The sequence below is a fragment of the Seriola dumerili genome, unplaced genomic scaffold, assembly GCF_002260705.1.
Source record: "Seriola dumerili isolate Sdu_G_001 unplaced genomic scaffold, Sdu_1.0 BDQW01000128.1, whole genome shotgun sequence".
NCBI classification, from domain to species: Eukaryota; Metazoa; Chordata; class Actinopteri; order Carangiformes; family Carangidae; genus Seriola; species Seriola dumerili.
Window position 1 is genome coordinate 469,003 of NW_019174383.1, and position 12,555 is coordinate 481,557.

Genomic DNA, 12,555 nt, shown 5'->3' on the forward strand with positions numbered 1-12,555 from the left:
GATATGTAATGTTGAAACATCTACTGTACCTAAAAATTATTACTGTATTACTTTGAAATTCACATTGTGCATTAATGTGTACATCACCCATCACTTGTCAATTAAAAATACAAGCAGGCTGTATATTCTTTATATGAGTGCACATGCACAAAGTGTGCACAACCACCTAATGTATGTATAGTATATAAGTAAGTTATTAAATGACACATTCAGTATTTATTTCAGCACTCATTGCCCCCTTTGTATCCTTGTTTACAACTTCCAGGAACTGTTTGACTTGTACTGACTTGTGAATCTGTTTTTACATTATAGTAATATATCTATGTTTCTACTTAGTTTTTACTTCATATATCTATTTCTTCATCTTCTTTCTTATAGAGGATATTCGTGTGTTTATGTTTACTTATCTTTGCTCAGCTTTGTTGTCCTTGTTTTTTCTATATGTTCATGTGTATTTTCCTGAACATTGTTATTGCCACTGTGTAAATACACCGATGGCCACTAGTAGGCTACATAACGTGTACAATAAATCTGATTCTCATTCTGGGTCGTATTTTCAAGCTCGAAGGTTAATATTTCCACGTTTTCCACATACACTGAATGCACCATGGTAACTGTCACAGCCATCGACCAATCAGAAAGCTGATGACAGGGGCGGGACTTGTCTTGGCCAGAAAGTTAATGTGACCGCATTAGTATAACACAGCGTTTTAGAATCGGATTTAACAGTAAAAACTTTAAATATCCGAATATACAGTTATTTTTCAGGTAAGAGCTGCTTTTAAATTAGTGTCATACAGCTGTTTTTGACACTGACTGCTTATGTGGTCAGCTGTATTATTGGTTAACCTAGCTTAGTTTGCGTTTAGTAACTAGCTTGATGTAGAAATAACAACTCTAGCTAAAGTTAACGAGCTATCTCCCGCTAGCATGTTAGCTTTGTTTTTCAAGCTTTACGTTTTTTAAGCAGGTGGTTTTAGTTTAAAGTGACAAAACTACTAATAGTCAGTCAAGCAGTGTTAAGTTGTTATAGCTGGAACCGAAGCTAACTAATGTCGAGGGATTAGCTTTACTATTGGTTTCAGTTTACAGTAAGCAGTAATGGAAACTACATTTCCTCCAATAGTGTTCTTAAAGTGCAGTTTGAGGTACTTGTACTTAATTTAAGTAATTCAGTTTTATGGTACTTTATTTCAGAGAGAAACTTTTTACTCCACTACATTTATTTTACAGCTTTATGGATTTTTGCTGTCCATATTAAGATGTTAAAGGCAAAACATATGACAAGCCCATAAAGTATGATGCGTTTTGCTATTACAATAACTAGTAATGGGTGAAGTAGCTACATTTACCACACATAATTAATACTTTCTTTTATGATACTTTAAATTACATTTTGCTGATAATATTTTTAGGAAAGTAACATTTTGAATGCAGGACTTTTATTTGTAATTAAGTATTTTTAGATTATTGTATTTTTACTTAAGGATAAAGGATCCAAATACTTCATCCACCACTGGATCTTTGCTCAAGTAAAAGTTGTAGTTTCAATTGAAAATCCTGCATTCAAATTCTTACTTCAGCATTAGCATCAAAATATACATGTATTTTAAATGCCAGAAGTTAAAACATTAATTCTGCAGAATGATCCATGTCAGAAAATGTGTATAATATTACTGGATTATAGTAAGTGATACATTAATGTGTAAGCATCACTTGTAAAGGTTGTGGTAATTTCAACAGCGTTATATTACACGGATAGTATATGTAAGAGCCTGACGCAGGTCACAGTCTTTGGACTTGTAAGAATTTGGTTGAGGACAAATTTAGTGCCACTACTTTGGTTTTACTGCAGCTATATTCAGAACGAGCATAGACAAGGCAAGTTTGTTTGTGCAGCACATTTCATACACAAAGTTCAAAGTGCGCTACATTATGCATTGAAACATTTAAAAAAAGAAAGAGTAAGTTTAAGTTCAGTGCTTGAGTAAAAGTAGGGTTAGTTATATTACACCACTGTAATTTGCCCTAAAGCAAGTCATTGTGAGTGTGTGTATATATCTGTGTTTGTGTGAATCAGTCAGTCTGCACATGTTCATCTCACAGGTCCTTGCCACAGTCTGACGGGTTCATGAGAGCAGAGAGTGTTCAGTACCATCATGGCCCTTGCTGAGGAGCAGCCTGAGAAGTAAGACCTCATCTCCTCCTCGTCATCGCACCTCATGTCAGGCTTGTTGCACTGTTTCACTCTGACATCAGTTTTATTTAAGTACACTTCAGTAACGTAGTTAAACTTGGAGCTTATTCAAGCATTTAAACTTGCACAGTTGTTCAGTCTAAAGGTGCCTTTTGGTAAAGTACATTCATCTCCATTGTATTGTGGTGACGAAAGAAATCTCAGACAGATATCTGGACAAATAAAACCGAAAAGTAAAATCCTTAAATGGGCTAAAAATGCAGCTACATATCAAGCAAGTGCACATAAGTTTACGTAAGACTCATATGATTGAATTTATAAATACAGGAAAGGAAGTGGCTGTGATAAACAAACAAAAGTTTTGTTTACAGGTGAATGTTTCCCTCCAAAACTCATTGTGTATCTTTGAGGTCGGACATGTTGAATACATTTCCTTCACTGTAAAACATTTGCAAAGATGATAATAAAAATCCAGTATTGTTTACATTGATGTTATAGGGCTTCTTCGTCTTCTCTTCTTCTTCTTCTTCTGCTTCTTCTTTCTTCTTCTTCTCTGTCTTTGTTGGTGCTGTGTTCTTGATGTGTTGCTGCAGTTCAATGGGAAACCACTGGCAGGAGTGTGTATCATGTCACCAGCATATGTTCGTGTGGGAACCTTGCTTTACAGGCAGTTAGTAAAACTGTGTGTGTGTGTGTGTGTGTGTGTGTGTGTGTGTGTGTGTGTTCAGACACTGTTGGGTGTGTTTTGCCACAGAGAGGGACGACCACAGTGCAGAGTGGGTGAGCCCCTGCAGGTGTAAAGGCTGCACTAAATGGATCCACCAGTCGTGTCTGCAGCGCTGGCTGGACGAGAAGCAGAAAGGAAACAATGGAGGAGCGGTGAGCTGTCCACAGTGTGGCACCGAGTACCACGTCATCTTCCCCAAGATGGGTGAGTGACACTTTACAGCTCCTCAACAAGGAGATGAAAGGAACACTGCTGATTTTACCTGTGATTTACTCGTCATAAACAGTTCTGCTCAGCCTGAAAACAGCTGCATCATGTCTTCTGTCAAGAGTGAGAAAACAACCACGAATCACACTGAACTAATGTCAGCAGGTGATCTCAGCCTGAGACGACAACCTGCATCACAAACAGGATGAGTGAGGTGGTTAGAGTATTAGGGATTAATTGGAAACCATTTTGATAATCAATCAATCGTTTGAGCTTTTTTTAGGCAGAAATACTAAATATTCACAGGTTTTTAAGCTTAGACGATATTAAATTCGTGTGTGTGTGTGTGTGTGTGTGTGTGTGTGTGTGTGTGTGTGTGTGTGTGTGTGTGTTTGTGAATAAGCTATAGTGTGTGACATGCATGTGACTCATTGATGTGTTTTTAAAGGTTAGTGGAAAACAATGGAGCTCTGACATGTAAAGAGAAGTGACTGTGTGGTTTGCTGTCTCCCCTCAGGCCCTCTGGTCTACTTCCTGCAGCAGGTGGACAAAGCTCTGTCCCGGGCCAGTCCCTTCGCCGCTGTCGGGGTGGTGGTGGGGACGGTGTACTGGTCAGCCGTCACGTACGGAGCTGTGACAGTCATGCAGGTGAACTAACAACATCCTGCTCGGACAGAGAATCAAACCAGAGAGCGTCACAGTCTGTAGGAGCCTCACCTGTTTGTGGTTTCACCTGCAGGTCGTGGGTCATAAGAAGGGGCTGTATGTGATGGAGCGAGCCGACCCGCTCTTCCTGTTGATGGGTCTGCCCACCATCCCCGTGGTGCTGGTCCTGGGAAAGATGATCCGCTGGGAGGATTACATCGTGAGACTGTGGCAGAGATACTCGTACAGACGCAAGATCCCGCCAGGTACATGAGCACATGGAGTTAACAGAGCGCACCTTCATGTTCATTAGTTACAAACGGCCCATTTACAGCGTGATAATGATATGAATCATTATCATATGAACTGTTGATGAAATGAAATCAATTCATCTTCAGGTTTCACCAAAGATGTTAATTAAATCTACAATAAATATAAACACAAACAGGCGATATCAGGCAGCGACTGGAAAATATCATGTGAAGTAGTTTATGAACAAATTAAAGAGTCGAGTGTGTTTTACCCCAGGTAACAATCGTTATCTGCCCCGTGTCCCAGTGGACGGACCCAGTGCAGGAGACCACCTCTCTGTGTCCAGGACTCTGTGTGGAGCTCTGATCTTTCCCTCCATCGCCAGTCTGGTGGGACGGCTGCTGTTTCGACAGGTGTCCTCCAATCTGCAGCGCACGATACTGGTGAATATACCTCATACATATATATATATATATAATTTATATTTCACTATTGAAACTGGCTTTATTTTGTCTGAGAAAGGTTGTCTCCTTATAATCCAGCCTGTTGTATTGTGGGTAATTAGTACAGAAGGTCGTGGTGTCACTACAACAATCAGCGTGTAAAATTGTAATTAATCTATTTTAATTAATGACTGTTTAGCTGAAACCATCGTGCAGAATATTTATCACCAACTGTTTTGATCATTAAATGAATCATTAGTTGTTTTTCAAACGTTGTCAAATGTTTTAAATCATTGTAAAGTGAGTTTCTGTGGGTTTAAAGTGTCATTCAGACACAGAACAATATTTACATACATCACTTTGTAGTTTGGGAAATTGTGATGAGCAATTATTTGACATTTTATAGATGAGTTGAGAAAATAATCCTTTAGTTGCAGCCTCCGACTAGTTGATCAAAAATGAACATTTAATTCCTCGTCTAAATGAATGTGATTGATTTTTTGTCTGTTGTCCACAGTTGCACGTGAGATGCAGCAGAATTATGTCTGATAGTGTTGCTGCTATGGCAACAATAAGATTTCTGGAGAATATTTTCCTATTTTTCTTATTTTTTTGGCTTCATTGGCTCAGCTGTTTCAGAGACAAAACAAGTCAACTTTATTTCTAGGGCACATTTAAACAGCTTGAGCTGAACAAAGTGATGCACAGAGGGCGGTTAAAATAAATAAAAGTAAGTAAAACATACACAAGGAAAACATAGTAAATATACTGTATACACACACATAATCAACATACTGACAAAAAAGGAAGCAAACACTCAATTATTACCATGACTACAGACTGAAAGATTAGAGAATAAAAATGTGTCTTTTGCAGAGATTTAAAAAGAGTCGGAGTTTGTATTGATGACTGTCCTCTCTCCCCACAGGGTGGCATCGCCTTTGTGCTGATGAAGGGCGTGCTGAAGGTGTATTTCAAACAGCAGCAGTACATCATGCAGGCCAACAGACAAATCCTCAACTACCCAGAGAGAAACGCAGAAGGACAGAATGAAGGAGGAGAGGAGGACACAGAGGACAGTGGGAATGAGTAGAAATGAGTTTCACTCGTTGGGATGGAGAAACAGAGACAGAGTCAGAGCTGATGGTACAAAACCAAATGTATTTTACCATAAAACAGGATGCAGAACTCAGGTGAGTGTTCATGTAGATGGGGAGAAGAGTTTGGGGAAGAGCGGGTGTGAAGGACTGATCTGATCTGCCTCATGAGGAAATAACCACAGCACTATCAGTTAAGAGTTTCCAGCCCAAAGAACCTTTTATTTTCTAGTTCCAAGTTTCAAGTCTTCACAGTGTAAGAGGCCCAACCCTGGACTGTACCAGGACCTAAATCTAATAACTCAAGGTCCCTTCTGTTTGTATTTAAATTTCAGTCTCAGACACTTGAAGGAGTTTATGAAACATCTGATACTTTGCTTTTCATGTGCAGCCAACAGTTATCTGATCTCTCCTGGGAGCATGTGAAGTGTGACAGCAGAGCAGCGGGATGAAGGGGAATATACTGCTACTACTATACTGACACTGACACAGCTGCAACATTCTGCATCATTAACACAGTAATAATTAGTTATAATAACATCCTGAGCGTGTGGAAGCACACTGAGTGATATGAAGAGTCAAACACAGACTGATGTTGTGTTCATTATTCCACTCTTGTTACGCCTTAACCCATGACATGAAGATGTCTTCCTTTGTGCCTTATTTAAAACACTTTACCAGAACAAAACCAGCTTCATAAAAGTCCCGTTCACACGGGATTAATGAAGTGTTCACTGTGACGATGTTTTATCCCTGGTGAAATGACAGGATGTGGACATTCAACAGGACAGAGTCAAAAGTCGAATCGTCCTCTTTCTCAGAGTCCTAACTCAGTCAGACCTGAAACACAGGTTGATATGATTCAGTGTGACTTCCACTTCCTGAGGATATCATTATGTCTCGTGTCCCTTCAGAATAAAGCTCCAGAGAACAAAGAGGCTGCATATCAGTTATCTGAACATCTATGATACACTGCAAACAGCAGCTGATCACAGCTGATTCGGCTGCTGTTAATGGGGACAATTTGACAAAATGTAAATAAATATATAGAAGAAAACCGTGGCTCAACAACAGCACTATTGATGAACTTTTACAGGCTCTTGCTTTCCTTTTATTTCTATCATCATATCGGCTCTGACACAGGCCTTTATGTTGGTGCTGCATCCATGTTTCCATCCATCACATTAGCAGTTTTGACTTCCTCCATTTTCACACAAAAGCCACATTTCTAGAACTACGTGCTGACATTTCCCAGTTCTAATGCCACTTTATTGCCTTACACCTGTTTTTATCTAATAGACAAACAAAATGTCCCCTGACTGTTTTCATACTAACTCCTTGGTCGAGATGCGGGTTGGGCTCTAAATGTACTGACTGTTTAATAAGAGGGTGGTGCTGCTGTTTGCAAACAATCAGTTGACCTGCTGTGCTCTGAACATTCATCCCTGTAACTGACTTCAGTAGTTTTAATGCTGACACATGCGCAGGTGAATCCGCTCTACCTGACACTGAGCTCTGTGCTGCCTGTTTTTAATAGTTTGAACCAGAACCTGCTGAGTCAGATCTGCTGTCAGACTGAGGCGTGAGCAGAAACCAGTCGGGGCATTTCACAGTTTAATTGCACAGAGTAAATGTGTGGTTATTAGACGATGGTTTTCACTGGTTGCACTTCCTCTTGTGGCACAGATGAAAACAAGAGTTACTCAACTCTGTTCTAGCTGATGCAGGAGGTTTAAAACACTGATATATTAATATTTGTTTAGAATATGTTCAGTAAAAAGAAAAGATTTATTATTGGTCAGGATCTCTTCATGTTTGAATTAATATCTGATTATTGGGGTCAAAAACAAAAAGGAGCAAGATGAGGTTTAGAAATTATAGTATTAATTAGAAAATTGTGTCCTCTGCTTCGGCCAAATGAACAGGCTCTGGATCTTAAGTTGCACAATTTGCAGTCATTGTATGTTTATGTTAATAGAAGCTTTTATTTTATGTCCTGGTGAATCATTTGTTTAATAAAGCTCTTTGTAAAACAGATCGTTCACCTCTTTTATTCTGAATTTACTCAAGTCAAGTACAAGTTTGTAGAGCTCGTACTTTACCGGAGTAAAGTTGTGATGTGATATTTTAGATTAGACTTGCAGATTGTTTATTTGCTGAGAAAGAAGCTGGTTCAGTAACCTGTGTGTGTATCGTTCTGTTACAGATTATATTATATTGTTTAATTTATTATAAAATATATTATATTTAATGTACAGTTTGGTGGTTGAAGTGGACACTGAAGACACAAATAAGACAAAAATATTGATTATTTACTAATGCTTTACGGAGATGTGGAGGTCCCGCCCCCTCGGCTTCCTGATTGGCCGTTGCGTTTAAAATAAGTAGCGGATTGGCTCTTCCGGCTGCGCTGGGCGTTTGAGCGGAGTCAGGAAAGAGAACGGGGGAAAAGAAGTGCTAGTTGCTAAAATAAAAAAAAAACATGTATTTTGGGTGAAACTCGCTCCGTTTGAAGGTCTGACTGATCGGATTCAGCCATGAGAAGAGTCACACTGTTTGTCAACGGAACCTCCACCAACGGAAAGGTGAGCAGCGGAAGATAAAAGGGGGAAATAGGTGTCGGTTAGCTTGTTGACTGTGTAGACAAAATGGCTTGTTAACCTCGGTGTTAGCAGCTAACGTTAAACGTGTAACGGTTACGGTGCTGGGAGGTGAGCCGCTGTGTGTCTCCGGTGTTTTCACTCAGGTGGTGGCCGTGTACGGCTCCCTGGAGGATTTACTGACCGTGGCCAGCTCAAAACTGGGGATAAGAGCCTCTAGTGTTTACAACGGGAACGGCGGCCTGATCGACGACATCACATTGATCCGGTAAAATTATCAGATGAACTGCTGCGTCATGTTTGTTGTAGCGTGATGGTGAGTTCACGGTGTTTATACTGTGTGTGTTCCCGCAGAGACGACGATGTGCTGTACATATCAGAGGAAGATTCATCCGAAGGTAGGAAGTGTTCACACCCTTTTATTTAAAACACCGATACCAACAATGTAAAGATACTAGAGTACTGCGTCCGGTCTGTTTTATCACCAGCACAAAGTACATAAGTATTCAACTTCATGTAAAGTATCAAAGCTCAAGACTAATAATAATATTAATAATGATAAAAACTTTATTTGTAATGCAGTTTAAAATGTTTTGCAACAAAGAAATTACCTGCACCAGGTGCTTCACATGGAAAAATATCAGTGTAAAATGAGATGGAAAGTGAAATGATAAGATGAAATGAATTGTATAATAATAAAATAGGAATAAAAAACAGAAATAAAGTCAAAAATAGACGACATAAAATCAAATAAGAAACTTTTTCTTTAAGATGAAAAACGTCTCTTTTTGATCTGTGTGTTCTCTCTTCTGTAAAATGGCTCTACAGCTCCACAGAACTTATTTTCCCGACGGACACAAATGCACCACAGGTTTTGGTGACACTGGGGTCAACATTTTCCATACAGGTGCAATCTGACTGTGGGTTTATTACATCTTATCACAAGGATTATCAGCTTCATGTAGTTCAAGTATCAGCAGTAGAAGTACACAAGTGTTACTAGAAAACACACGACTGAAAGTCAGTAAAACAGCAGCATAACAAGAATCAACAGTGACAGACCGCTCAACATATTCCAGTAAAATGTGAGAGACACCCATCAGTTAAAATACCTGCAGTGACACTTACTGTGTGTGTGTGTGTGTGTGTGTGTGTGTGTGTGTGTGTGTGTGTGTGTGTGTGTGTGTGTGTGTGTGTGTGTGTAGATCCTCAGGATGACCTCAGAGATCCTGAAAACGGGCAGACTCACACTGATTGGCTGACGCTCAACGTCGGCGGACGCTGCTTCACCACCACGAGGTAAATATGGCCACTCTGCACGAGTCTCATTCTGATTTATAAAAACATGAACGTGATGGATGACAGTGAAGCAGCGAGGCCTGAGAGTTTGTGTGTGTGTGTGTGTGTTTCCTCAGGAGCACTCTGGTCAGTAAAGAGCCTGAGAGCATGCTGGCCCACATGTTCAGAGAGAAAGGTGACGTCACTCGTTAAACTTTTTATCTGTTTGTCTGACGAGAAGTGATTCATGTCTTTATTTAACTTCCTGTCACTCTGTATTCAATCCAGACGTGTGGGGGAACAAGCAAGACTCTCAGGGGGCCTACCTGATCGATCGCAGTCCAGACTACTTTGAACCCATCCTGAACTACCTGAGACACGGACAGCTCATCATCAATGAAGGGATCAACCCTCTGGGTAAAACAGACTCACTTATAAACAAGTGAACACGCCTCACTGGTGTCTGACCTCTGTTCATCCCCCTGCAGGTGTGCTGGAGGAGGCTCGTTTCTTTGGTATTGAGCAGCTCGCCGAGCAGCTGGAGACTCTCATCAAGGTGAGTGAGTGAGTGTAAACCAAACATGCTGCTGGACGACGCGTGTGTTCAGCTGCGGCAGCTTCACCTCCACCTGTCTCCTTCCTCCTGTTCAGGCCTCCCAGCCGCCTGAAGATCACTCCCCTCTGACCCGCAAGGAGTTCATCAGATTCCTGTTGGCCACCACCACCAAGTCAGAGCTGCGCTGTCAGGTAGAGGAAAACAAACGCACACACAGAAGGAAAGGGAAGCTCGTTTCTGAACGCATTAAGACAAAATATAAAATAAACAGAAGGCGGAATAAAAAAGACACAGCAACAGGTTTTTGAAAATGTCCTGTGAGGGGTCGCCACAGCTGATCGATATCTGCATATTGATTTGGAATAGGTTAACCCTTACCCCCAACCTGGGTTTGACATATAAGACAGCTCATAACGTCGCAGCACAAATGTAGAGACGCCTTAAACAGCTGCATCGATCATACAGGTGAAACATCTGCACGGTCCCTTAGATGCTGTGTGTGTGTGTGTGTGTGGTCCCACGGGGTCTGAACTTTAACGGTGCAGATCTGTCTCGTCTGGATCTGCGCTACATCAACTTTAAGATGGCCAACCTGAGAGGAACCAACCTGACCCACGCCAACCTGAGCGGGGCCAACCTGGAGCGAGCGGACCTGTCCATGGCCTGTCTGGATGTGAGTCGTGCTGAACATCAGGGAGAGTAAACGCTGAGCTCTGATCTGATATCAGTGCTGCACATTTAAAACTTGTGTAATTCTGCCTCGTTGCATGAAAATCATTGGTCTCATTATGGAAGTTAACGTGAGGCTGTAAAACACAACTTCAGTGCTCTGACACCATCTTCCTTTCTACATGTTTGAATGACATTGTTTTTGAGAATGAATCATCCGACCACGTCACCTGTGGCTCCATCTTTCTTGTTTTTTTATCTTATTTGTACTTCAGTTGCTCAAAGTTAGTTTTTAATCAGATGTAACGTCAGTTGTGTGTGTGTGTGTGTGTGTGTGTGTGTGTGTTGCAGGGAGCCAATCTGCAGGGAGTGAAGATGCTGTGCACCAACGCTGAGGGAGCTTCACTGAGAAGCTGTAACTTTGAGGATCCAGCTGGGATCAAAGCCAATCTGGAGGGTGAAGCAGCCAATCACACGTGTTCTGTAGATAAACACACCTGAACAAAGTGTATTTTGAACTTCACACGTGACTGTGTGTGTGTTCACGTTCTCAGGGGCAAACCTGAAGGGTGTGGACATGGAGGGGAGTCAGATGACGGGGATCAACCTGAGGGTCGCCACGCTGAAGAACGCCAAACTGAAGAACTGCAACCTGAGAGGAGCCACGCTGGCCGGGACGGACCTGGAGGTGAGAACACACGCAGAACCAGAAGAGAGCAGGTCTACATCAGACACAGAGTCCATGTTCAAGAACACAAGTAACTATGTTAATGAAAACATTTAAAAACAAGCAATTAGAGTCCTGCAGGGTTCATCCTGCAAACACACAGATCCACAGGAGCTGATCTGTTACCTGCAAATGTCTCTCAATCAAATCTGACAGTAAAGATAAAACAAAATCAAAATTCAGTTGGTCTAATGTCCCAGGACCCTCTGAAATCCCCCCAGGTCTAACACCTGTGATACATTCAAGTGTTTTCTTATTTTCCAGAACTGTGACCTGTCAGGATGTGATCTTCAGGAGGCGAACCTGAGAGGCTCCAATGTGAAGGGAGCCATCTTTGAAGAGATGCTGACTCCTCTGCACATGTCTCAGAGTGTGCGGTAAAACACCACAGTCTTCCACACAGTGCTTTACATCACAGACACTGAGGAGAGAGAGTAGTCTCAATACTGACCGACTCAAGTTTCATGGTCCAAACAGGACGGCTGTAAATTTAAATGATGATGCTCAGAAATATTCAGCCAGGGCTGCAATTAACAGTTATTTCCATTATCAATTCATGTTGTTGTTTTCTCTGTTTGTTAATTAGATTAAAATAGTGACACAGTGAAAAACCCAAAGAGATTCAGTTCAGATAAAAGCAATTCATCATATTTGAGACTCAAGTTACAGAAAATATTTTTCACTTTTCCTTGATAAATGACGAAAGTTATAAATAAAGATTAAGAAAACAGCTGATTGCCATTAAAGAGACTTTAATGGATTTATTGATCGATGTGGCGTTACTTAGGCCCAGCAGAGGGCCAACTTAGGCCCGGGGTGCCACCGGGGGCTGGAATACATGTGCAGACACCTTGAGTGAGTTGAATTAGGGTTGTATTTCTCTTTGTGGATCACGAAACACATCTGTCAGTGATATTGACACAACTCTCTCTCTCCGTACCCCCCCCCCCCCCCCCCCCCCAGTCATGATGACCAGTAAATGCCAAACCTCGTATTTTGCTCTGAACCAAACACCAACAAGTGTCCACATGTGTTTAACTACTCTTTTGTTTATTGCATCCGTCAAAGACAGAAACATGTTTCACTGTCTGAAAGAATTAGATTTTAACTTATTTCTGTGTTTTCTTTGGGGAAGTGAAGAGTTTACAGCGATGACG

General features: G+C 41.1%; 2 protein-coding genes across 3 annotated transcripts; both read left to right on the plus strand.

Moving 5' to 3' along the window:
- Positions 1–666: 666 nt before the first annotated feature.
- On the plus strand, positions 667–7,603 carry LOC111224264 (E3 ubiquitin-protein ligase MARCH5-like). 2 transcript variants are annotated; one of them, XM_022748686.1, is made up of 7 exons: positions 667–768; positions 2,107–2,188; positions 2,926–3,128; positions 3,649–3,779; positions 3,871–4,042; positions 4,305–4,471; positions 5,400–7,603. In XM_022748686.1, exons 2-7 carry the CDS (start codon positions 2,160–2,162, stop codon positions 5,562–5,564), a joined length of 867 nt encoding a protein of 288 aa, XP_022604407.1. In that variant the 5' UTR covers positions 667–768; positions 2,107–2,159; the 3' UTR covers positions 5,565–7,603. The 2 variants fall into 2 exon arrangements, with proteins under 2 accessions (XP_022604407.1, XP_022604408.1); XM_022748687.1 differs by having other exon boundaries at positions 4,335–4,471.
- Positions 7,604–7,995: 392 nt separating this feature from the next.
- On the plus strand, positions 7,996–12,300 carry LOC111224271 (BTB/POZ domain-containing protein KCTD9-like). Its single transcript, XM_022748696.1, has 12 exons — positions 7,996–8,153; positions 8,315–8,436; positions 8,523–8,566; positions 9,374–9,467; positions 9,584–9,642; positions 9,735–9,863; positions 9,935–10,002; positions 10,098–10,193; positions 10,526–10,675; positions 11,023–11,128; positions 11,226–11,359; positions 11,663–12,300. The coding sequence occupies exons 1-12, from the start codon at positions 8,106–8,108 to the stop codon at positions 11,777–11,779; spliced, it is 1,167 nt and encodes a 388-aa protein (XP_022604417.1). The 5' UTR covers positions 7,996–8,105; the 3' UTR covers positions 11,780–12,300.
- Positions 12,301–12,555: the final 255 nt, after the last annotated feature.